At 47.6% G+C, this 23,101-nt stretch overlaps 1 protein-coding gene and 1 pseudogene across 1 annotated transcript; one reads left to right on the top strand and one right to left on the bottom strand.

Moving 5' to 3' along the window:
* Positions 1-23,101, bottom strand: part of LOC138761562 (zinc finger protein 420-like) — a 162,930-nt pseudogene that overhangs the window by 92,081 nt on the left and 47,748 nt on the right.
* On the top strand, positions 7,449-22,185 carry LOC138761534 (zinc finger protein 229-like). The gene is made up of 2 exons (XM_069933825.1): positions 7,449-7,599; positions 20,342-22,185. The coding sequence occupies exon 2, from the start codon at positions 20,479-20,481 to the stop codon at positions 21,970-21,972; it is 1,494 nt and encodes a 497-aa protein (XP_069789926.1). The 5' UTR covers positions 7,449-7,599; positions 20,342-20,478; the 3' UTR covers positions 21,973-22,185.

Raw genomic sequence — 23,101 nt, 5'->3', positions numbered from 1 at the left:
TAATATATATAATATTAAAGGAGATAAACTGTGGCAGGATTTTTAGTGTAGGTCACATACAAACACTTCAAAACAGATCTCATTTAAATGCCAGAGCTCTGCTCAAGCCACAATGTCTTTGTAAAAACTTTTGAAGAGTGCCTATAAGGACTTCACAAGTAGAGTAACCATATAACAATTTAACCGTTTACAAAGCAGAAACAGGCCATGTCGGCCCTTCACTTGAACAATTGCACTAGCTCCGCCCTCCTGCTCTCTGCTCATAACCCTCCAACCCCTTCACCTCCATGTATACATCCTTTCTTTGGCTTGGCTTCGCGGATGAAGATTTATGGAGGGGGTAAATGTCCACGTCAGCTGCAGGCTCGTTTGTGGCTGAAAAGTCCGATGCGGGACAGGCAGACACGGTTGCAGCGGTTGCAGGGGAAAATTGGTTGGTTGTGGTTGGGTGTTGGGTTTTTCCTCCTTTGCCTTTTGTTAGTGAGGATGTATACATCCAACCTTCTCTTAAATGACAGAATGGACCCTGCCGCAACTATCTCTTCTGGAAGATCATTCCATTCTGCCATCACTCTCTGAGTGAAGAAGCATCCTTTAACATTTCTCCTAAAGTTTTGTCCTTTACCCACTTGTTCCAACCTCTCCTGCCCTCAGGGGAAAGAGTTTATTTATGCCTAGTATATCTATTCCCTTCATAATTTTAAATACCTCTATCAAATCCCCTCTCAGCCATCCACGTTCCAATGAATAAAGTCCCAGTCTCCTTAATCTTTCTCTGTACTCTAGATGATGTAAGCCAGACAACATCCTTGTACCCTCTCCACCTTATCTATATCCTTTATAGGATATAAAGGCCAGAACTGAACACAATACTCCAAACCTGGTCTCACCAATGGCTTAAACAGCCACAGCATCACTTCCCAGCTCCTATACTCATGATTTATGAATATTAACCACCCTGTTTACATGGGAATCCACCCTCAATGAACTCTGTACCATAATTCCCAGGTCCCTCTGCATACCTTAATGCTCTCCCCTTAACTGCATATGTCCTATTTTGGTTATTTTTTCCGAAATGCAGCACCTCGCATTTGTCTACATTAAATTCCATCTGCCATCTTTCAGCCCACTCTTCCAAACATGCCCAAGATGGCCAACATAACCCCCTTTGGCTTGTTCGAATTCCTGTGCATGCCATTCGGGCTCAAGAATGCCGCTCAGACCTTAAAGCGTCTCATGGACTCTGTGAGAAGGGACTTGGATTTTGTCTTTATTTATTTGGACGAGATCCTCATCGCCAGCAAGGACTGGGTGCAACTCAAGGACCACCTGGCCTCCCAACTGGCCGACTTCGGCCTTACTATCAACCCGGCCAAGTGCCAGTTAGGGAAAAAGTCCAAGCAGTTCCTGGGCCTTACCATCATCTGCAAAGGAGCCATGACCACCGCAGCGAAGGTCACCACCATTAGGGAGTTCCCATGCCTGGACAGCCTCAAGGGGCTGCAGGAGTTCATGGGTATGGTCAACTTTTACAACCGCTTCATCCCAGGAGCTGCATGCATCATGCAGCTGCTATTCGCCCTCATTGCAGCCAAGAACAAAATGCTTGCTCGGACCCCAGAAGCCTGCACCGCATTCGAGGCCACCAAGGACGCCCTCGCGAAGGCCACCATGCTCGTCCACCCGCACACCGACCTGCATATGGGCACTCTCTATCGATGCCTCTGTCACAGCAGTTGGTGCCGTCCTTGAGCAGCAGGTGAATGGACATTGGAAGCCACTGGCATTCTTCAGCCGCCTGCTCCGCCCGCCGGAATGAAAGTATAGTGCCTTTGACTGTGGGTTACTGGGCATGTACCTGTCGGCGCTGCATTTCCACTATTTTTTGGAGGGGAGAAATTTTACCATCTTCACTGTCCACAAACCCCTCACCCAGGCGCTCATGATGGCAAAGGATCACTGGTCGGCCCACCAGCAGCGTCACACCTCCTTCGTGTTGGAATTTACCACCGACATTTGGCACAGGCGGGGAAGGACTGCCCGGCCTCGACTTTGACCAGCTCGCCTGGGACCAGAAGTCTGATGAGGAGACAAGGGCCTTCAAGACCGCCATCACGGGCCTGCAGTTCCGAGACCTCCCGACTCCGAGCGACGAAGGCACCATCCTGTGCAATATCTCCATAGGCACCCCGCGACCAATGGTTCCCCAGCAGTGGTGTAGGCAGGTCTTCCGTCACATCCACGACCTTTCACATCCATCCATCAGGTCCACAGTCCGGATGGTGGCAGAATGGCTGCGGAAGCAGATCGTGGGCTGGGCCAGACCAGGCACCCTTTGCCAGATGCCCAAGGTGCACAGGCACACCAGGGCACCCGTACAGGAGTTCGAGCACGTCTTGGAACAGTTCAGCCACATTCACGTGGACATCGTCGGGCCCTTACCAGTTTCCCGGGGTAACCGTTACCTGTATACGATGGTGGACCACACCACTCGCTGGCCCGTGGTGATCCTGATGCCAGACACCTCCTCCGACTCCTCCCAAGCACTATTGCATGGTTGGGTCGCCCGGTTTGGCGTCCTAGGTCACTTCACCAGCAATCGGGGTGCCCAGTTCACATCTGCACTCTAGGCACAGCTCGCCAACAGGTTGGGGATCCAGCTACACCGCACTACGGCCTACCACCCACAGGCCGAAGGACTGGTTGAACGCCTGCACCGCCACCTTAAGTCGACACTCATGGTCCGCCTCACTGGTCCCAACTGGTTGGACAAACTGCCTTGGGTGATCCTGGGCATCCACTCCACTCCCAAGGAAGATTTGCAGGCATCATAAGCTGAGCTGGACTATGGTGCACCACTGGCACTACCTGCTGAGTTCATCAACGCACCTCACAATCCCCAGCGGTCGTACCTCAGGGTACGCTTGGACTCGTTCAAACCCCCACATCTGCCCAGGCGTGGCACTCAACCATCTCAAGTTCCCGGTGAACTGCTTTCCATGGAGTACGTTTTTGTTCAGCGGGGCCCGACTGCGGCACCTCTGCAGTGATTGTACAAGGGGCTGTACAGCGTTTCGGCTCTACGTTCGCGCTGGACATTGGCGGCAGGTGGGAACTGTTTACCGTGGACAGCCTGAAGCCAGCGTACCTCGATCCCACGAGCCCATAGTCGTAGCCCAGTCCAAGAAGCAAGGCCGCCGGTGATAAAGGACATTGGTGCCGGTTCTGGTGGGGGGGCACTAGGCAGGCGAACCGGCCCCGCTTGTAAGCCACGCGGCGGACATCCGGCCAAAATGGTGCCGTCGGGGGTTTTCCCTTCCTCTCAGTATGAGGCTCCCATGTGATGCCCGGGTGACGTCAGCGCCCTCCAGTGCCGTTCTCAGTCAGGTCCGGTCTGGGAGTGTAAGTGCAGCCCAGCAGCCTGCAATAAACTAGTCTGCTCACTGAGCTCAACCCATTTGGTTGTGTGTGTTCTTTCACGAGCAGTGCAGCTGCCGCTACAAAGTAACCATTTGTCTTGGTGAATTTCCATTGCTTCTGGGTTTTGGGGTCCTCTGGGCACATAACACTAGAATCTCCCCCAGCAGAACCCTCCATTTTTCTCAGTTCCATGCACCAATCTAATAATCTTTTAAAAGATCCTACTGCACCTGCCTCCAGCAGAGCATTCCTTGCACCCATCACTCTCTGTGTGAACAACTTGTCTCTTACAATCTCCACCCTCTGTCCCTTAAAACTGTGTCAGCCATTTCAGACCAAGGAATAAAGCCTCTGACCATCCACACAATCAATGTCTCTCATCATCTTGTGCATGTCTATCAGGTCATCCCTCATCCTCCTTAATTCCCCTATCATTCAAAAATTAACCTGTGTCTTCAATTCATTTAATGAGGCAGCTTCCACTCTTCACTGGGCAGAGAATTCCAGATCCAACCCCTCTCTGGGAGAAGCACTTCCTCCCTCTCTGCTTAAATCTAATTCCCAAAATTGTGAGGCTCTGCCCCCCCAGTTGGAGTCTCACCTGCCAGTGGAAACAATCGCCCCTCTGGTCCTCCTTGTTTATCTAACATATCAGCCCCCTCATCCTTCTCAACTCCAATGCATTGTGTTCCAGACAACTCAACCTCCTGACATAACCCCTTTTTTTCCAGAATCAACCTGGTGAACCTCCTCTGCCCCATTTCCAAAGGCAGAGATTTTCCAAGCCAGCCTTCCCAAACCAGAGTCCACGATGAGGAGAGGGGCATTTTGTTTTGTTGATCTTTCTTGTGACTGACTGCACTTTACCACACTTTTACACCCTGGATGTGTTCTTTCTCCCTCATTGTTCTGAATCCTGGAAAACCTGCTGATTTTACCTCCTTACAACTTGAAATTAAACATTTGGTCAAGGACCTGAGCTACTCCCTTATAATCCTTAAGATTTTCTTTTAGATATTCAGCACGATAACAAACCATTTGGCCCACAAGCCTGTGCTGCCCAATCACACCTAATGGACCAGCAACCCCCGATGCTTGATGACCCGGTGAATTTCTCTAGCATGTTTGTGTTTTGCCATCTGGGTGGAACCGTAGTTTTTTGCAGTGTTGAATCTGCCCAATTAGCAGAGGAGGTTGCCTTGGTCAAAGTATTTTCCAAATGTATGGGTATATTTTTAATGGATTTGGGAATTAAGGGTTGTAGGGAAAGGGTGGGTAAGTGGAGCTGAAGTTCACAACAGATCAGCCACGATCTTATTGAATGGTAGAGCAGGCTTGATGAGCCGGATGGCCAACTCCTGTTTCTTACCTTGAGATGAACAGTGCAGCTGTCTAGAAGTGGCAGCTCAGTGAACACAGAGAAAGAAACTGAAGAGTATTCCAGCAAGGCAAGGTGATTGAGGGCTGGTCTGGAGCAGAAACACTGACAGGAGGGGAGATACCAGGAAGCTCCCAGTCCCTCTCCCCCTCGCCCTGTGTGGGGCGGGACCCTGTCGGCCCCCTGTTCCCCCTCCCCCCCTGTTTGGGACCCTGTCGGCCCCCTGTCGGGACCCTGTCGGCCCCCTGTCGGGACCCTGTCGGCCCCCTGTCGGCCCCCTGTCGGGACCCTGTCGGCCCCCTGTCGGGACCCTGTCGGCCCCCTGTCGGGACCCTGTCGGCCCCCTGTCGGGACCCTGTCGGCCCCCTGTCGGGACCCTGTCGGCCCCCTGTCGGGACCCTGTCGGCCCCCTGTCGGGACCCTGTCGGCCCCCTGTTTGGGACCCTGTCGGCCCCCTGTTTGGGACCCTGTCGGCCCCCTGTTTGGGACCTTGTCCCACCTCCCCCCTCGCCCTCCCCCCCCTCGCCCTCCCCCCCTCGCCCTCCCCCCCTCGCCCTCCCCCCCCTCGCCCTCCCCCCCCTCGCCCTCCCCCCCCTCGCCCTCCCCCCACCCCCCTCCCCCCCCACCCTCCCCTCCCACCCCCTCCCCCCCACCTCTTCCTACGTGATGTAAGTGATGTACCACTGTACAGTAGTTTATATGTGGATTTTGTCACAATGACAGTGAAATGTTTAAACTCAATGAATGGCTGAGTTTACTTCACAAGAGATTCATGACAAATCGAAGTGTCAGGTTCAATCCTGTTAATGTAAAACAGCCACCAGAAAACACTAGTAAACTGATTGTTCATGATTTCAGAGTTTGTATAAAGTACTTATGCATCTACTTTGGTCTGCCCACAGAAACCCAGAACTGTTAATGGAGTGGAAATCCACATGCATCTAATCAGAGACCAAGCTTCCCCCTTCAGGAAGTGGTTGATGAAGGGGTTCACTGACCACCTCGTACTCGATCAACAGCAGCGTAGTGACAACTTCCATTTAAGCTAGGCAAGGATGATGATTAAAAAAAAAGGCTTTCGGACATCTCAAAGGGCACTGGAGGAGCTGGGCCAAGTGACTTGATATTTGTACTACTTTTGTATTAGACGTTGTTGCTGCCTATTACACAATATATGTGAGATCAACAAAAGAGTCTGGAAAAACAACCAACTGAAAAACCTCACAAAGATAAGCGTATACAGAGACGTTGTCATACCCACACTCCTGTTCGGCTCCGAATCATGGGTCCTCTACCGGCACCACCTACGGCTCCTAGAACGCTTCCACCAGCGTTGTCTCCGCTCCATCCTCAACATCCATTGGAGCGCTTACACCCCTAACGTCGAAGTACTCGAGATGGCAGAGGTCGACAGCATCGAGTCCACGCTGCTGAAGATCCAGCTGCGCTGGATGGGTCACGTCTCCAGAATGGAGGACCATCGCCTTCCCAAGATCGTGTTATATGGCGAGCTCTCCACTGGCCACCGTGACAGAGGTGCACCAAAGAAAAGGTACAAGGACTGCCTAAAGAAATCTCTTGGTGCCTGCCACATTGACCACCGCCAGTGGGCTGATAACGCCTCAAACCGTGCATCTTGGCGCCTCACAGTTTGGCGGGCAGCAACCTCCTTTGAAGAAGACCGCAGAGCCCACCTCACTGACAAAAGGCAAAGGAGGAAAAACCCAACACCCAACCCCAACCAACCAATTTTCCCTTGCAACCGTTGCAATCGTGTCTGCCTGTCCCGCATCGGACTTGTCAGCCACAAACGAGCCTGCAGCTGACGTGGACTTTTTACCCCCTCCATAAATCTTCGTCCGCGAAGCCAAACCAAAGAAGTATCAAACGTTGTTGCTGCCTATTACACAATATATGTGAGATCAACAAGTAACACTGCTTGCCAGAGTGGAACACTGAGGAGCACTGGAACACCAGGCGACCTGTGAGGCAATGATGTCCATTCAAGTTGGTAATGACAGCTTCTGGTCAAGGTCCACTGCCCTTGTCAGTGAATTGTAGTGAACAAGAGACGTTCAACGAAAACAAAAAGATTGAATTCAACCGCATGCAACTATTTCCAACTGTGTACATCAACCAATCCCCAATAACCATGTGCAAAAGTCAGGTGGCTCCAGCAGCTGGAGGAAGGGGGAGGTGGAAATGCCCCGTCTGAGTGCGGCATGAAGTCATTGTACCGCGGTGGGGAGAATAATCCCGGCCATGGGGAGCAGGAAGGGAGTTTGTCCCAGGGCAGCGGGAGCCTGGGGCTGTCGTGCAGGAGATGCCATGAGAGTCATCACCTCCCGCAGGGGTGAGGCTTGGTTCTGCAATTCTCGTGGGGCCTTGAAACATCTCTCCTCACCGCTCACCTCTACCGGCCTCCGCACTCCCATCCCCGCCTGCTCAGCTGCACCTCACGGGCCCTCTGTACCCCCCTCTCCACGGCCTCTCGGTCCACACACGTTTCCTTCATCTCCTGGGGCACCGCCTGGGCTTTGGTCGGCCCCTGGGGGGGAGGGACGGGGACGTCACGGACAGGGCAGGGACGCAGCGGGGACACGGTGACGTCAAGGAGGAGGCAGGGACAAGGGGACGTCATTGGCGCGAGTTCTCACCGGTGGTTTCCACCACCACCTGCTGACCGGCCGCGGAATGTGCAGCACAGGCTGAGGATTCATCTGGTTGGCCAGTTGGGATCACGTGTCAGTGCCGCCATGTTGGGACCCTTCGGCGCTGTGCGTGTGAGGAAGGTTTTGCTTGTAAGTTGGTTTCTTTTGTGAAGTTTCGTCTCTATTTCACCCACTGGTCTGCATCAGCGATGGGAGCAGCTGGTATTATTTGCAGCTGATCATCTGTGTGGTTGTGGCGGGGTTTGTGGTGTCTGAGCCACATGGTCCCCATTGGAGCAGCTTCATGGGTTTCTGTCCCCGTTCCCAACATAGAGAAATGGCCCGGGGGCTCAGGACAGGGGTTTACAGGGAACCCGGCCCCTCTACTCTCCCCTCTTTGCTGCATCATGTTCACTGTGTGAGGTGTGTGGGTTTGGACAGGATCTCACTAAGAATGGGGACAAGGATCACTGCCTGGAGTTGTCCACATGTCACCCCATGAACAAAGGAGATTTTTGAAGGTCAGTTTAAAATGGGCTCTGGAAGGGAAAAGGGGAGGCTGTATTTGTGGGCTACAACACTTTATTGTTCTGCAGCTTGGAAGCTGATATGGAGCTCCCTATTGGTGGAGTTCTGAGAGAATGTTCAGGAATAGCTATTTGTACTTAAAAGGGAGCAGTCCCATCGAATGTTCCAGAAACTAGAGATAAGAAACTATAAATTCTGTGATTTTGTAAGCCACAATTCGCTCCTTTTATAGGACATTAGCAGTTTGTGGCTATTCTCGTGCTGTAACAGACATCTCACACTTTGCAAATAAGTTTGTTTGTGCAGGTTTATTCATATCTGTTTTGGAGCAACCCAAGTCCAATTTAACATATGGCACACTTGGCTGGATCCCAAGAAGGAATCCCGGATCAAGATCATGTTGAGTAAATGGCTGAGCCAGTGTTGGAGGGATGTAGGGCCCCAGAGGCACTCACACTCGCCCCCCACTCCCACACCTGCTCCACATAAGGACTTGCAGGAAGGGATACTGATTGCACAAGATTAGTGTATCTTAAATGGGCAGCACCTTCGGGATACTCAGTCAATTGAATTGAACTCATTCTGTTTCGGAATTGGGCAGTGAGCTGCTTGACTACATCTATTATCAGTGGAAATGATTGGGTAGCGAGTCTGGTTGAACTCGATGTGTTGGGGGGTGGGAATGGAACAGTGAGTCAGTGGATTCAGTCTATTGAGATGGGGAATTGGACAGTCAGGGGATTTAGTCTTTTGGGGGGGGTGGGGAATTGGACAGTGAGTCAGGGGATTCAGTCTGTTGGGGGGTGGGGAATTGGACAGTGAGTCAAGACTCAGTCTATTGGGAGAAATGGACTGAGGATGGTCTATCCAGAGTGGGGATAATGGGCCAGCTAGTTGATAACGTTTGACGTGGTGCAGTTATTAAAGAGAAGATACAGATCCGGGTTCAGTAAAGTTGGCGAAGGAGCCTGGAGAATCCAGAGAAAATGTGTGACGAGGGTACAGAGACACAGAGACAAGATTAAGTGACTAACTGGGTCAAAAATAAGTGCAAGAAAAAAGAAGACCAGTCCAAGTAGCAGGAAAAATTGCAACTCTGTGGCTGGCTTACTGGTGTTGTTTGAGGGAAGGGGTTTGGAACAGACTGGGGACAATTGAATTGCCCGATCTCCACGATGTCTCTGTGGTTTTTCCTGCTGTATCTCATCTGCTTTCCCTGCATTGGCAGCTTCTACATCTCCTGGTTCCTCTTCAGTTTCCCCTGTTCCTTCACAGAGGGGGAGAGAGAACCTTCCTCCATCTGCTTCCCCCTGTGTGACTGATTTAACCCTCTATGTGGATGGCAGCGCTTTTATTGGTGATGCTGGTCAGAGATGCTTTGTCTGTGCTGTTGTTTCTGATTCTAATGTCCTGAAAGTGCTTTTTTCTCTTCACTGTGATCTGCTCAAAAAGTGGAACTTTTTCACTCATGTGTTTTAAGTGCAGGATATTCTGTTGACATTTATACTGATTTTCCTATTAATTAACGCCCCTTTTGTCAAAATCTGTTAAAAGCTCTGCAGCTCATAATTCAGATATTGGATTCCAGATCTGTATTGGTTTTGGGGCAACCTCAGGTCCACCTTCAACAAAACTGTCACATGACAGTGGCACAGGGAGTGAACAAGACATTTTAAAGGACATTCAGGCAGTAACATGCTGTTGGGTCTGGAGATAATGTCGCACAGAAGGTGCTTCAGAAGACCAGAATAGGCCAAAATCTTTCGATCCCAGACATTTTTAAGGTATTGGTCAGTCAAGGTCCATCCGTACAAAGGGGAAGTGACCCAGGAGATCTGAATTGGTTTAGATGAAAAATCCGATGATCAGGTGCAGTGGGCTGACCAGGATTAGATAAATATGCGAGAGGTGGTCTGTGCTGAGTCCGCAACTGTTCACATGAATCATATGGAAGAGGTGACGGTGTAGTGTATCTAAGTTTGCTGATGACACTAAATTGAGTGGAGAAGCAAATCAAGGAGAGGATACGGAGCGTCTGCAGAGAGAGTAAAATGAGGGGGCAAGGGTCCTGCAGACGTTATCTCCAGCAGACATTGTTACCAAATATGAGGTTCTCCTCTTTGGAAGGAAGAACGGAAGATCAGAGTATTATTTACCGGTAAATGGTAAGCGATTGCAACATGCTGACGTGTAGAAGGCCTTAGGAGATCTTGTGCATGAATCACAAAAGGCTGATTTGCAGGCACAGCAGGATATCGCGAAGGCAAATGGGATGTTGGCCTTCATTGCTGGAGGGATTGAATTTACGAACAGGGAGGTTCTGTTGCAACTGTACAGGGTCCTGGTAAGACTGTATCTGGAGAACTGAGTGCAGTTCTCGTCTCTTTACTTCAGGAAGGATATCCTGGCTTTGAGGTAGTGCAGAGGAGTTTCACCACATTGATTCCAGGGGTGACAGGGTTGGCCACTGAGGAGAGAGTGAATCTTTTGCTTGTACTTGCTGGAATTTAGAAGAATGAGAGGGGATCTCACAAAAATTATAAAAGGCAGAGATAAGAATGAGATCCGCAAGTTGTTTCCATTGGTGGGGCAGACCAGAACTAAGGGACATTGCCGCAAGATTCAGGGTAGTAGATTTAGGACAGAGATGAGAAGGAACTGCTTTTCCCAGAGGGCTGAGAACCTGTTGAATTCGCTGCCCATTGAAGCAGTGGAGGTGGCCCCAGTAAATATATTTAGGACAAGGTTGGATAGATTTTTGCATAGTAAGGGAATTGAAGGATCTGGGGAAAAGGCACGTAAATGGAGATGAGCCTATTATTAGGTGAGCATTGATCACATTGGTTGGCACAGCAGGCTCGACGGGCTGGATGGCCTACTCCTGCTCCTATTTCTTGTATTAACGGAAATTGTAAATCAATGTTCATGCTGTCATTTGGAGACTGCAGAGATGGAATACAAGGTGTTGCCCCTCTAGTTTGCAGGTGGCATCGACAATTGGGGTCCGGATTGTTGTCCCAATGGGGATTTCTTTGCAGCTCCGGCTGTCTGTGTGTTTGTATAATCCCCAGTCAACCCACTGCATCTGTACATTGGAGTTTTCATCTAAACTGCATCAGATCTCTTGGGTCACTTCCCCTTGGTACTTGCTGGGCTGGCTGGTAAAATTTGTCTAAAAGAATTAACAACTTGATTTAAAGCCAAGAGACATCCACACTGTAATGATAGAAAATTCTAGAAATATGAGGGACCCTTTCTGTGAAATGCGCAGTTTGAAATTGAGCCAAAGGACTGGCCAGACACTTGCGTCCTTGAAAAAGATAAGCCACAGCTCTAGTAGCAGAATCGGCAGGAAGTCCAGAAGATGTTATTGTAAACATAAACATTGTGATAAGAAAGTTTGTTTGCAAAACCACAGAGACAATTCTGCCAGCAGCAACTCTCTTAAAGGGACCAAGTAAGATACAAAATTTGTTTACAGTTCCCAGGAACTAGGAGAAACAAGGGCAGAAGGCAGGTTGCAGTGTGAAGAACCAAAGATGGATAAAAAGGAGCCTCATCAGGTAAAGACCTCGAGCAAACAGATTCTCTCAAAGAACTGTTTGATCGTGAGTTGAGCCAGCAAGGTGGACCAACAACGCTTGGCAGGAGATTGGAGCCAGTAGCCAAAGAAGAAGCGGTTTCAACTAGCAAGCAAGCCTCATTCACTGGCTTAAACATTAGTGGAACTGGACCAGATGAATGCATATTGAAAAGTCCCACTGGTGATGTACCAAGCGAAATGCAGAAGATAGAGACTCAATCAGCAGTATCTGAAAGTTCAGATGTGAATCCTGATTATTGCATTTCCCAGGTTATATGTGCAGGAAGATCTTCAAAGTCTTCGAAGGCGTTTATAGCAAGTACTGCTTTGTGTGCTTCATGCGTATCAGCTCTGCATGCAAAGGCACAAGCAGACCTGGTTACTGTCCGTTCGCAACAACAGTGCTTGGAGAAAAGATGTGCTTTAGAGGATAGGGAGGTTCAAATCAAGAATCAGCAACTGAGGCAAAAAGCTGAAACCAAGAAACAGCAACTGGAGCAAAAAGAGCAACTTAAAAGGTTACAAATGGCTAGTGAAGAACAAAATAATGATTGAATATAGAAAAGTAAAGACTAGAGCTTGAGGAACGACGTGCTATGAAAATGGCCAAAGTGAAAGCATTAGCTCAGGCTTCTGCAAGATCTGTTTCTCAAAGTGACAAATCCAAAGGGCCAGCACCCATCCTTCCAGCAGAGCCATGGGTAACGTAGCCACCAGAAAAGAATATAATCAAGCAAGGAGCCACGGGTGTCGCTCCTAGTGCTCAAATGACAGAGACCAATCCTATGGAAAGAGCCAGCGATATTCCAACTCTCCAGAGCGCACAATATAAGGATCTCCCCGAAAGGAGGGTATTTGAAAAAAAAAACGTTGCGAGTTGATCATACACCGGATCCATGTCTCTTTGTTTTGCTGGAGAACCAGATACAACATAAGGATCTCCAACAGTGCTAGTACTTACAGCCCAAGGATTCCCACCAATGCCATCACTTACAACCCAAGGATTCCCACCAAAGCCATCACTTACAACCCAAGGATTCCCACGAAAGCCATCACTTACAGCCCAAGGATTCCCATCAAAGCCATCATTTACAACCCAGGGATTCCCACCAATGCCATCACTTACAAGTCAAGGTCCTACCCCTACAGCACCAGTTCAAGATTCGTTTTCTCCATTCACCTTAAGACAACCAGTCGCAAGCCAAGGTGGACAAGACAATATATCACTTGTAGCAAAACTAAATGAAATCTGTGCTATGTTACCGCAGCAACAAGGTTTATACTGTTCACTTAAGAAGGAAGTTCCAGTTTTTAATGGAGATCCATTACAATATCTGACATTCATGAAATCTTTTGAACATCACTGAAAGTAATACTAAAAAGGCTAAAGATTGTCTTTATTACGTGGAACAGTTTACTGGAGGACAGCCGAAGGAGTTGGTCAAAAGTTGCCAATATATGAATCCAGAGCAAGGTTTGAAAAGGGCAACATCATTATGGCAATAAACATAAAATCACCCAGGCCCAAATAGACAAGATTCTTTTTTAGTGGGCATAGATTCAGAGGACTTTACAAAAGTGGTTCTGAACTTTTTTATTTCCACTTCATAATACTTTAAGTATTCTGGCAGGACTGGACAGAATGGATGCGGAAGGGATGTTTCCAATGGTGGGGAGTCCAGAACCCGGGGCCATGGTTCGAGCATAATAGGCAAAGAGGGTGGTGAATCTGTGGAATTCATTGCCACAGAGAGCAGTAGAGGCAGGTTCATTGAATATATTTAAGAGGGAATTAGATATATTTCTTCAGTATAAGGAAATTAGGGGTTATGGAGAGAAGGCGAGGATGGGCTACCAAACGTTAAGATCAGCCATGATCTCATTGAATGGCGGAGCAGGCTCGAAGGGCCAAATGACCTACTCCTGCTCCAATCTTCTGTTTCTATGTTTATGCCATTGGTGCTCTCTGATTAGTAAGGGATTGATTAAGGTGGAATGTGAGTGGGAAGGAAAGGTTGAGAACCATTGTTCTAGACCCAATTGTTACTGAGATACTTTGCTTGAGAAAAATTGTCATTGGTCCATTTCCTTTGGAGTTCTGAGACCGTGCTCATAAAGAGTTAATTAGGTATGATTAAAACAGTGGTTTTCAAACATTTTCCGTCCACCCACATACCACCTTAAGCAATCTAATGGCATAGAGAATACTTAAAGTGATATGTGAGTAGAAAGAAAAAGGTTGAGAACCACTGCTTTAGGATATTGTAACGCAATGGGAAGTAATGTACATTTGCAAGAGCTGAATTTGCTTGCTAATTTGTCAATTATTATAAACAAGTTGCCTTAAAGGTGAAGGATTTATGGAGAATGAAAGTTGCAGAGTTTAAGATGCTTCCCAGAAGGGGCACCACTTTTGAGGATTTTTAACAATTTTTTAATGGCATGTGCCTGTTAACACTACCAGTAATTTGAAATATTAAGGATACTTCAATAGTTCCTAAAGATGTAATTGTTTCCACAGAAATGAAAGGGAAATACTTTTGTTATTGTTGTGTCAGATACCAGCACAGGAAAGAACAAGGAAACCTAGGAGAAGGAAGATCAGACTGTTCATGAAAGCTGTTTGTATTGCATGCTTTAGAAAGATGTTCATGATTAGAGAAAAAGTCGCAAGATGAGAAATTAACTTTTTTAAAGAAGAATGGAATCTGTTTTGGCTGCTTGTGTAAAGGACACATCAGCAAAACTTGTAATAAGGGACTCAGTTGTGATATATGCAGTTTAAAGCATTCCACGTTACGGTATACACAACAAAGTAAGGTTGAGAAGGAAGTCAAACAATCTGAATCCAAGACTAACAAGACAGTCAGAGAGGATGCTTCAGCTTTGGTTCAGACAAAGTCTTACTGGGGCTGGTGACAGAGCCCTATCAATAATTCCTGTGCAGGTTGAAGCTAAAAAGGGGAGCTTTGTGCTGAAGACCTATGCATTTTTTGATCCAGCAAGTACCGTATCATTTTGTACTGTGGAATTAATGAATAAACTTAATCTTCATGGAAAAAAATCACATCTTATTGAAGACAATGAATGATAAAAGGAACATTGAAACTAATATAGTTTCAGGTTTAGAGATTGCTGGATTGAATAGCAATGAATTTTGTGATCTTCCAAGTGTATATACTCAGAAGACTATGCCCGTAAATAAGGAAAATATTGATATTGGGGATGATATCAACCAGTTGGCTCATCTAAAAGATGTTTACTTACCTAAGATTGATGCCAAGGTTGAGATGTTAATTGGATTAGATGTACCAAAAGCTCTCAAACTTCTAGAAGTAATAATGATTCAAAGTGATGGGCCTTATGCTGTGAGAACATTGCGGGGATGGACAACTAATGGACCATTTGGAGGAAAAATGAATTAATGATCAGGAGACATTGAACGTGAATGTCAATCAAATTTCAGAAATCATTGCTAATAATTTCTAGGATTGTTATACTTCAGTTTTTTCAGAAAAAGATGCCATAATCTTTATCAAGAGTTAAAGGAGATCTGTAATAAAGGAAGTTTCTTCCTTACGAATTGGATTAGTAACAGTCGAAATGTGTTGGCTGTTATTCCTAAGGCAGAAAGAGCAAAGGAGATAAAACATCTTTTCTTGGATTGTGATGTTCTAGCTGTTGAAAGAATTCTAGAGGTGCAATGGTGTGTCCAATCTGATGTTTTCAAATTCATAATCGTTTTGCAAGAACAGCCTTAAGAAGAGGTTTTCTTTCGATTGTAAGCTCAATATACGATCCTTTGTGAATATTGGCACCGGTAGTATTAATAGCCAAGAAAATTCTGCAAGAATTGTGCAGAAGAAAATTTGGATGGGGTGAAACTGTACCAGAATCCATCACACAAGATTGGATATATTAGATTGAGAGTCTTTAAATGCTAGAAAATTGTGGAGCCAAATCATGGGTGTCCAGTCCACAATTTCTTTTGTGATCTCAAGAAGAGTGGCCTCAAAATCCGGAAGAGTGAAAAGAAATTTCATTGAAGGATCATGGAATCCAAGACACTAATGTAAATGTTATTCAAATATCTAATGAAAATGATGCAATCACTCAATTAATTTGCTATCATTCTTCATGGCTTTGTTTGAAAAAGGCAGTAGCATGGATATTTACAATGTAAAAGCATAGTTTTTAACCTATCAAGAAAGAGAATCTGAAGACTTGAGAGCTGTTATTTAACAGTTGATGAGTTGGTGAATGCTGAATTGGGGATACTTAGTTTCTGTCAGAAAAATGCGTTTGATCATGAAATATCAAAATTGAAGAAGAATCTGAATGTTACAAAAACAAGTCACACTTACAAGCTATATCCTATTCTTGTAAATGAGGATTAACAGGCTGGAGAGGAGTAGGAGGAAGATTGGAAAAAGCAATAATGCCAGAAGAAGTGAAACATTCAATTATATTAGCTAAGGAATTTCATGTTTCTGATTTAATTGTATGATATATACATGAGAAAACAGGTCAGTTTCAAAAAGAAGATATTTATGCAAGATGCTGATGGAAATAAGATGGATTAAAGAATATCGTTATTACAAGAACAACAAAAATAGTCTAAAGCTACACAATTTTGTATATAGAGATATTGTAATTATCATGGACGATTCTTCACCAAGACATTCTTGGAATCTGGAGAAAATTGTATATATAGGTCTAGACAAGAGAGGATTTGTTTGGCAAGTGCAGATTAAAACCAAGACTGGTTATTTAAATAGATCTATTACTAAAATCTCTCTTTTACAGGATGCTAAAAGTTTTGATTTCTAATCTTATACTTGTATTATTTTGTGCATCTGTAATAGTAATAGTAATCCAAGATTAGCGTATACAGAGCCGTTGTCATACCCACACTCCTGTTTGGCTCCGAATCATGGGTCCTCTACCGGCATCACCTACGGCTCCTAAAATGCTTCCACCAGCATTGTCTCTGCTCCATCCTCAACAATCATTGGAGCGACTTCATCCCTAACATCGAAGTACTCGAGATGGCAGAAGCCGACAGCATCGAATCCATGCTGCTGAAGATCCAACTGCGCTGGGTAGGTCACGTCTCCAGAATGGAGGACCATCGCCTTCCCAAGATCGTGTTATATGGTGAGCCACTGTGACAGAGGTGCACCAAAGAAGAGGTACAAGGACTGCCTAAAGAAATCTCTTGGTGCCTGCCACATTGACCACCGCCAGTGGGCTGATATCGCCTCAAACCGTGCATCTTGGCGCCTCACAGTTCGGCGGGCAGCAACCTCCTTTGAAGAAGACCGCAGAGCCCACCTCACTGACAAAAGACAAAGGAGGAAAAACTCAACACCCAACCCCAACCAACCAATTTTCCCCTGCAACCGCTGCAACCGTGTCTGCCTGTCCCGCATCGGTCTTGTCAGCCACAAACGAGCCTGCAGCTGACGTGGACATTTACCCCTCCATAAATCTTCGTCCGCGAAGCCAAGCCAAAGAAGAATAGTAATTATTATATATTAGTCGTTGATGTCTATTTTAATAATTAGGGGCCGGAATGTAAAGGTTAAAAACTCTTAGTTAATTTTTAAGAACTATTGTTTGTAATGTTACCATAGTGACTGATGTAATATTTCATAATTTCTGCCCAGGCTAAGTGCTTGCGTCTTCATTCTACAAGATGTGAAGGAAGCGTGAGCATGAGAAATTTTTCTTTGAATTTTTGTGTCTATTTAAAATTTTGTATCTTTGTATACCTTTGGTATATCTCTATATCATACAGTAACTGCTTTGTTATTCATCATTTTTGAAGTCTTAATGCGAAGCTATGCAAAATGTTTACCCATTCTATCAAACGAATTAAAATGACATAAAGTGTCAGCCACAGTTTGATTTGTTGGATTAAAGAGATCTAAATTGAGATATGGCAGTTCACACTTTGGAAGATGGTACTCAGAAATTAGGATATATTAGAATAAGGAAAGTGTCATCTATATTGCACTCTCTGCTTTGACTCCGTCCTGAGGCATCCCAAGGTTGTTGCAGTCAGTAGTAGTCTGTGAGAGACACTGAAACGATACTACTTTTAACCTTTCACCTCTTCCCGAGACACTGAATTCAAACAAGCTTCTAAAGTTTCAATATTCAGAAGGTTTTATTCATTATTATTTCATTCCTTTTATCATTTCACAACAACTACTAAAAGGACTGTGGACGATACTTGAATAGTATAGAAATAGTAAATCTACAAGCGAAGATAGGAGCGTAAACTTTTTTTCTCCAGCCACTGGATCCATCCAGTAGCAAAGCATTGTACAAAGGGATTTTGTATCAATTTCTCGTGAGTCTCTTTTTACATGTAGTTCACCCATTTAGTCATGTTGTCAGGGCTGTTCGTACAGTAGCCTTGACATACAGGTCTCCCCACGACCTGCCAGAATAATCAGGGTCCATTTGGTTCTGGATTGTCACTGTATGAAGGGCAACTGTCTCTACTCCACCACCTTCCCAGCTGTTTGGAGCCTCTTAGCTGTTTCGTTAGCCAGTCGCCCCAGCTTCTGAGTCGGTGACCCAGCTCTTTGGATGCCTTTCACATACCGTCGAAGGGCAACAGGTCCCATTTAATAAAAGATGTCACGTTGTACCCTGCTGCCCTCCACGTGTTTATATCCTTACCTTCACTTGTCTGTGATCAGTTCTGTCTCAAAATCCATTCTCTCACTTCATGTCTGGGGTAGGGTCTGGGTCTAGAGGGGATCCCTCCCGTTGAGTTGGTTAGAATATGGGAATAGATTCAACAGCTATAAACATTCATCCTCTCAACATATAAGTAAAATACATTTACAAAGCTATTATGCCTCTGTCTAAAATTCCTCTTTTCAGTCATGACGCCAGTATTCAGTTCAACTTGGTTCTGGTCTTCTGCTGGCGCTGGACCTTTTTTATTCCCATCTGCTGCTGAGACAACAAACAACACAACTTCAACACAGTGAAGTGCCCTTCCAAGCTCTCCAAACTAATACCAACCTAACCATCAAGCCTGCAACCATCGGATGGCATAGCCGGATAACGTCTCAGACACCACCTGTTACCCCTCCAACAGGACCCCATCAAAACTCCTCAAACTACTGTGTCATGCACCGTCTCGGAACTCATCACTTCAGGCCTCCAGCCTCATTGTTTCCCAACCCTGTACCTCCTATCCAAGATCCACAAACCCAATGGTCCCGGCAGACCCATTGTGTCTCCGTGCTCCTGCCCACTGAATTGGTCTCTGCTGATCTCAACTTCGTTTTCTCCTCACTGGTCCAGTCCCTCCCCACCTACATCCACGACTCTTCACACATCCTCCATCACTTCAACGACTTCCAGTTCCCTGAACTCGACTGCCTCATCTTTACCACGGATATCCAATTGCTATGCACTTCCATTCCCCATACCCAAGGACTCAAAGCCCATTGTTTCTTTTCCGACACAGTCCCCCCCCCCCCCCCCCTCACCGTTCCCCTTCTCCAGCTGGCAGAACTTGTCCTCACCCTTAATAACTTCTCCTCTGAGTCATCCCATATTTCTAGTTCAAAGTGCTAACCATGGGTACCCGCGTGGTCCCCAGCGATGTCTGGCCTTTTGTTGCCTCATGCACCCATTATGAGTTCATCGACTTTATCCGGTTTAATGCCTCAAATTCATTTGACCCATCTGGATTTCTGTCTCCTTCTCAGGAGACAAACGTTTGGCAGGATCTTCACAAATCCACCTAGTGTCACACCTACCTTGACTATTCCTCTTCACACCCTTTCCCCTGAAAACATTCCATTCCTCTCTCTCAATTCCTTGGTCTCCGATGCTTGGTGTTCTATGTCAGACTTTGGATATGTCTTCCTTCTTCAAGCAACATACCTTCCCAAGCAACGTGGTCCTCACCAGCATATCTTCCGTTAACCGCACATCTACCCTGGCCCCCTCCACCCCGAGAATAGGATTCCCACTGTCCTCATCTACCCTCCACCAGCCTGCACATCCAAGAAATGATCCTCCAGCATTTCCACCACCACCTTCCCTTCTCCTCTCCTCCCCACCTTCAGCAAGGACGACTCCCTTGTCCACTCCTCCCTTCCCACCCACCACACCCTTGGCACCTATGACTGCAGGAGATGCTCCACTTGCAGCCACACCTCCTTCTTCACCAACATTCAGGCCCCAATGAATCCTTCCAATTGAAATAACATTTCACTTGTGAATCTGCAGGGGCTACCTACTGCATCCGGTGTTCCCGTTGTGGCCACCTCCAACTTGCCAGGGGATGGGGGAATAATTGGAATCCTGGCAACTGGTGCGTGGGTGAATCACCCAAGGACTTCTCAGGGGTCTCCATCTACATGCGTGATGAAGTCCGCAGGTTTCTCAGCGTCCATAGGAGGTAAAGGTATATAACGAATGTTTCAGGCTTGAGCCCTTCGTCCATATACAGGACCCTGGATTAACAGGCTGGAGAGAAAGGCAGGGGGAAGAGTACAGACCCTCAGACAAATGGTGATCATTGACTATAGATGGCAGGACAGAAGAGGGAAATGAGGAGAATTGATTGGGGCAGAGATTTTTGGTTCTGACACCGTGTCTACTTGTCCGTACTGATCCTCCTCACAGATTAGGACACATCCATAGTTTGTCATGTTGCTGGCCGTGGCTCCGGGTGTGTCGTCTTGGAACACTGGCTGCAGAGAATGCCTTGCTCCCTCTCACTCCTCCATCTTCTCCTCACAGGGTGAAGAAAGCAGTGCGTTTCCAGACAGGAAGCATCAGAAAACGCCAACTGGATATCTCCGCTCCATAGTATCACCCAGCTTTATCATTGCAATAGGAGCACGGTAATCACCACATAGATGCCTCACACCTGGTGAATGCTTGAACTGGACTCCAGACGATTGGCCAACATGGAGGGTCAGGTGACTAGTGATACAGCAGATAAAACACTCCAGAGTCAGGCGTGTGGTGAGGAGGAACTTCCTTTGGACTTGCTGGAAACACATCAATGCGCTCATCCTGGGCAGAGACTGTTCCCTTGTTCTGAGTGTGGGGAGGGATTCACCAGCTCTGATGTCCTGCTGCAACACCAGTGTGTCCCCACTATGGGGAGCCCATTCTCCTGCTCTGACTGTGGGAAGAGCTTTCAAACCTCCAAGGAGCTGGAGGAGCATGGGTGTGTTCCCTCTGGGGAGAGTCCGTTCACCTGCAGCATGTGTGGGAAGGGGTTCACCCAGTCCTCCAGCCTCCTGCATCACCAGGTCATTCACTCTGGGGAGAGAGCCTTTAAATGTTGTGTGTGCGGGAAAGGGTTTTCTAAGCCCTCCAAACTGGAAATACACCAGCGGGTTCACACCGGAGAGAAACCATTCGACTGCTCACTGTGCGGGAAGGGGTTCTCTCAGCTCTCGGGCCTGCGGGCACACCTGCAGGTTCATACTGGGGAGAAACCATTCACCTGCTCCCTGTGTGGAAAGGGGTTCTCTCACTCCTCCAGCCTGCAAATACACCAGCGGGTTCATACCGGGGAGAGACCATTCACCTGTTCCCATTGTGAGAAGGGCTTCTCTGATCCCTCTGGCCTTCGGGCCCACCAGTGGGTTCACACTGGGGAGAAACCCTTCACCTGCGCCCTCTGCGGGAAGGGGTTCTCTCGGTCCTCTGACCTGCAGACGCACCAGAGAGTTCACACTGGGGAGAAACCATTCACCTGCTCCCTGTGTGGGAAGGGGTTCTCTCAGGCCTCCCACCTGCGGACACATCAGAGAGTTCACACCGGGGAGAAACCATTCACCTGCTCCCTGTGTGGGATTGGATTCACTGGATCCTCTAACCTGCTGAGGCACCAGAGAGTTCACACCGGGGAGAAACCATTCAACTGCTCCCTCTGCGGGAAGGGGTTCTCTCGGCCTTGTAACCTGCAGGCACACCAGAGAGTTCACACCGGGGAGAAACCATTCACCTGCTCCTTCTGCGGGAAGGGGTTCTCTTGGCCCTCTGACCTGCGTACACACCAAAGAGTTCACACTGGGGAGAAACCATTCACCTGCTCCCTGTGTGGGAAGGGGTTCTCTCAGGCTTCCCACCTGCGGACACACCAGCGGGTTCACTCCGGGGAGAAACCATTCATCTGCTCTCTCTGTGGGAAGAGGTTCTCTCATCCCTCCCACCTGCGGACACACCAGCGGGTTCACACCGGGGAGAAACCATTCACATGCTCCCTCTGCGGGAAGGGGTTCTCTCAGCGTTCCAGTCTGAGTTCACACCAGCGGGTTCACACTGGAGAGAAACCATTCACCTGCTCTTTGTGCGGGAAGGGGTTCTCTCAGCGTTACGGCTTGAGTTCACACCAGCGGGTTCACACAGGGTAGAAACCATTCACTTCCTCCCTGTGCAGGAAAGGATTCCCTGAGCCTCCAGCCTGAGTTTACACCAGCGGGAATTCTCACTCTCCTCTCGACAGGACACCAGAAAATATAGACAAGGGAGACTTTGTTCATCTGGCCCCTGTGTGGCGAGATGCTCTCTCAGCTCTCCAGTCTGTGAGGATACCAGTGAGTTCTGGGGGGGGGGGGGGGTGGAGGGGAGGGGAGGGAGTGTTCAGGCTAGACAGCCAGCATTTTCTCCCTCTGGTTTAAGCATTGTACTTTAATGGATGCTTGTTTAAGGTAGACGGAAGTGGGAAAGTTATGGGAGATGATCAGGATAAATATTTTACCCAGAGAGTGGCGAGTACCAGGAACAGGCGGAGTTGGAGTTGGCCCTTGACAGACCCATGGATATGGAGGGAGGTGGATCACGTGCGGACAGCAGTTTAGTTTTACTTGGGCATCTTGTTCAGTACAGACACGTGGGGTGAAGGGTCGATGTTTCAGAGGCCACAGATTAAAGGATTGTTGTGTTGACGGGGATTTTCCTTGTAGCCTGAGCTCCAACCTGTCTCTCTCCCCACTATTATTTGGGGAGCTAGCCATGTCACCCTACAGGGTTCAGGGTTTCTATCGCCTTCTGTGGATGCTGCCTGACGTGCTGAGTTGCTTCAGCATTTTGTGCGTGGCTGCTGAGGTGACCGGTGGCTTTTCTGACGCGATCATAAACCAGCCAGGAGACGTCAGTGTCGTTAACTGTTGGACAAGGCTTCACTGTGAAAGTTCCCTTTGGTGTTTGCAGTTGATTAAGTTTGAAAGTGGACGCTGCAACCTCTGGGTTTTCAGATGATGTGAGTGTGCAGATGCTAGGATCTAATGCAGGACACAAGTGCTGGAGAATCTCAGTGTCACGCAGCATCCTTAGGAAGTAATCGGGCATCTGTAGTGCCCTGCTCTGTGGGCTGACACAATAAACAGCTGTTGAGCACCATGATCGGGTAGTCAGCACGCGAAATGAGACACCAACTCCCATAGGCTGCAGGAATAGTGGTCGAATCGACTAATCATCGCCAGCAGGAGGTCCAATCCAGGCCCATGCATCTGGGACAGCCAATCAGCAGCTGGCCTCCCT

Source organism: Narcine bancroftii, chromosome 4 (assembly GCF_036971445.1).
Source record: "Narcine bancroftii isolate sNarBan1 chromosome 4, sNarBan1.hap1, whole genome shotgun sequence".
Taxonomy (NCBI): Eukaryota; Metazoa; Chordata; class Chondrichthyes; order Torpediniformes; family Narcinidae; genus Narcine; species Narcine bancroftii.
Note: the sequence above shows the minus strand (reverse complement) of the source record. Positions and strands in the feature narration are given on the sequence as shown.

What these genes read in the sequence shown, in the direction of transcription:
- LOC138761534 (XM_069933825.1), top strand. Translation starts at nt 20,479, where the DNA reads ATGCTTGAACTGGACTCCAGACGATTGGCCAACATGGAGGGTCAGGTG.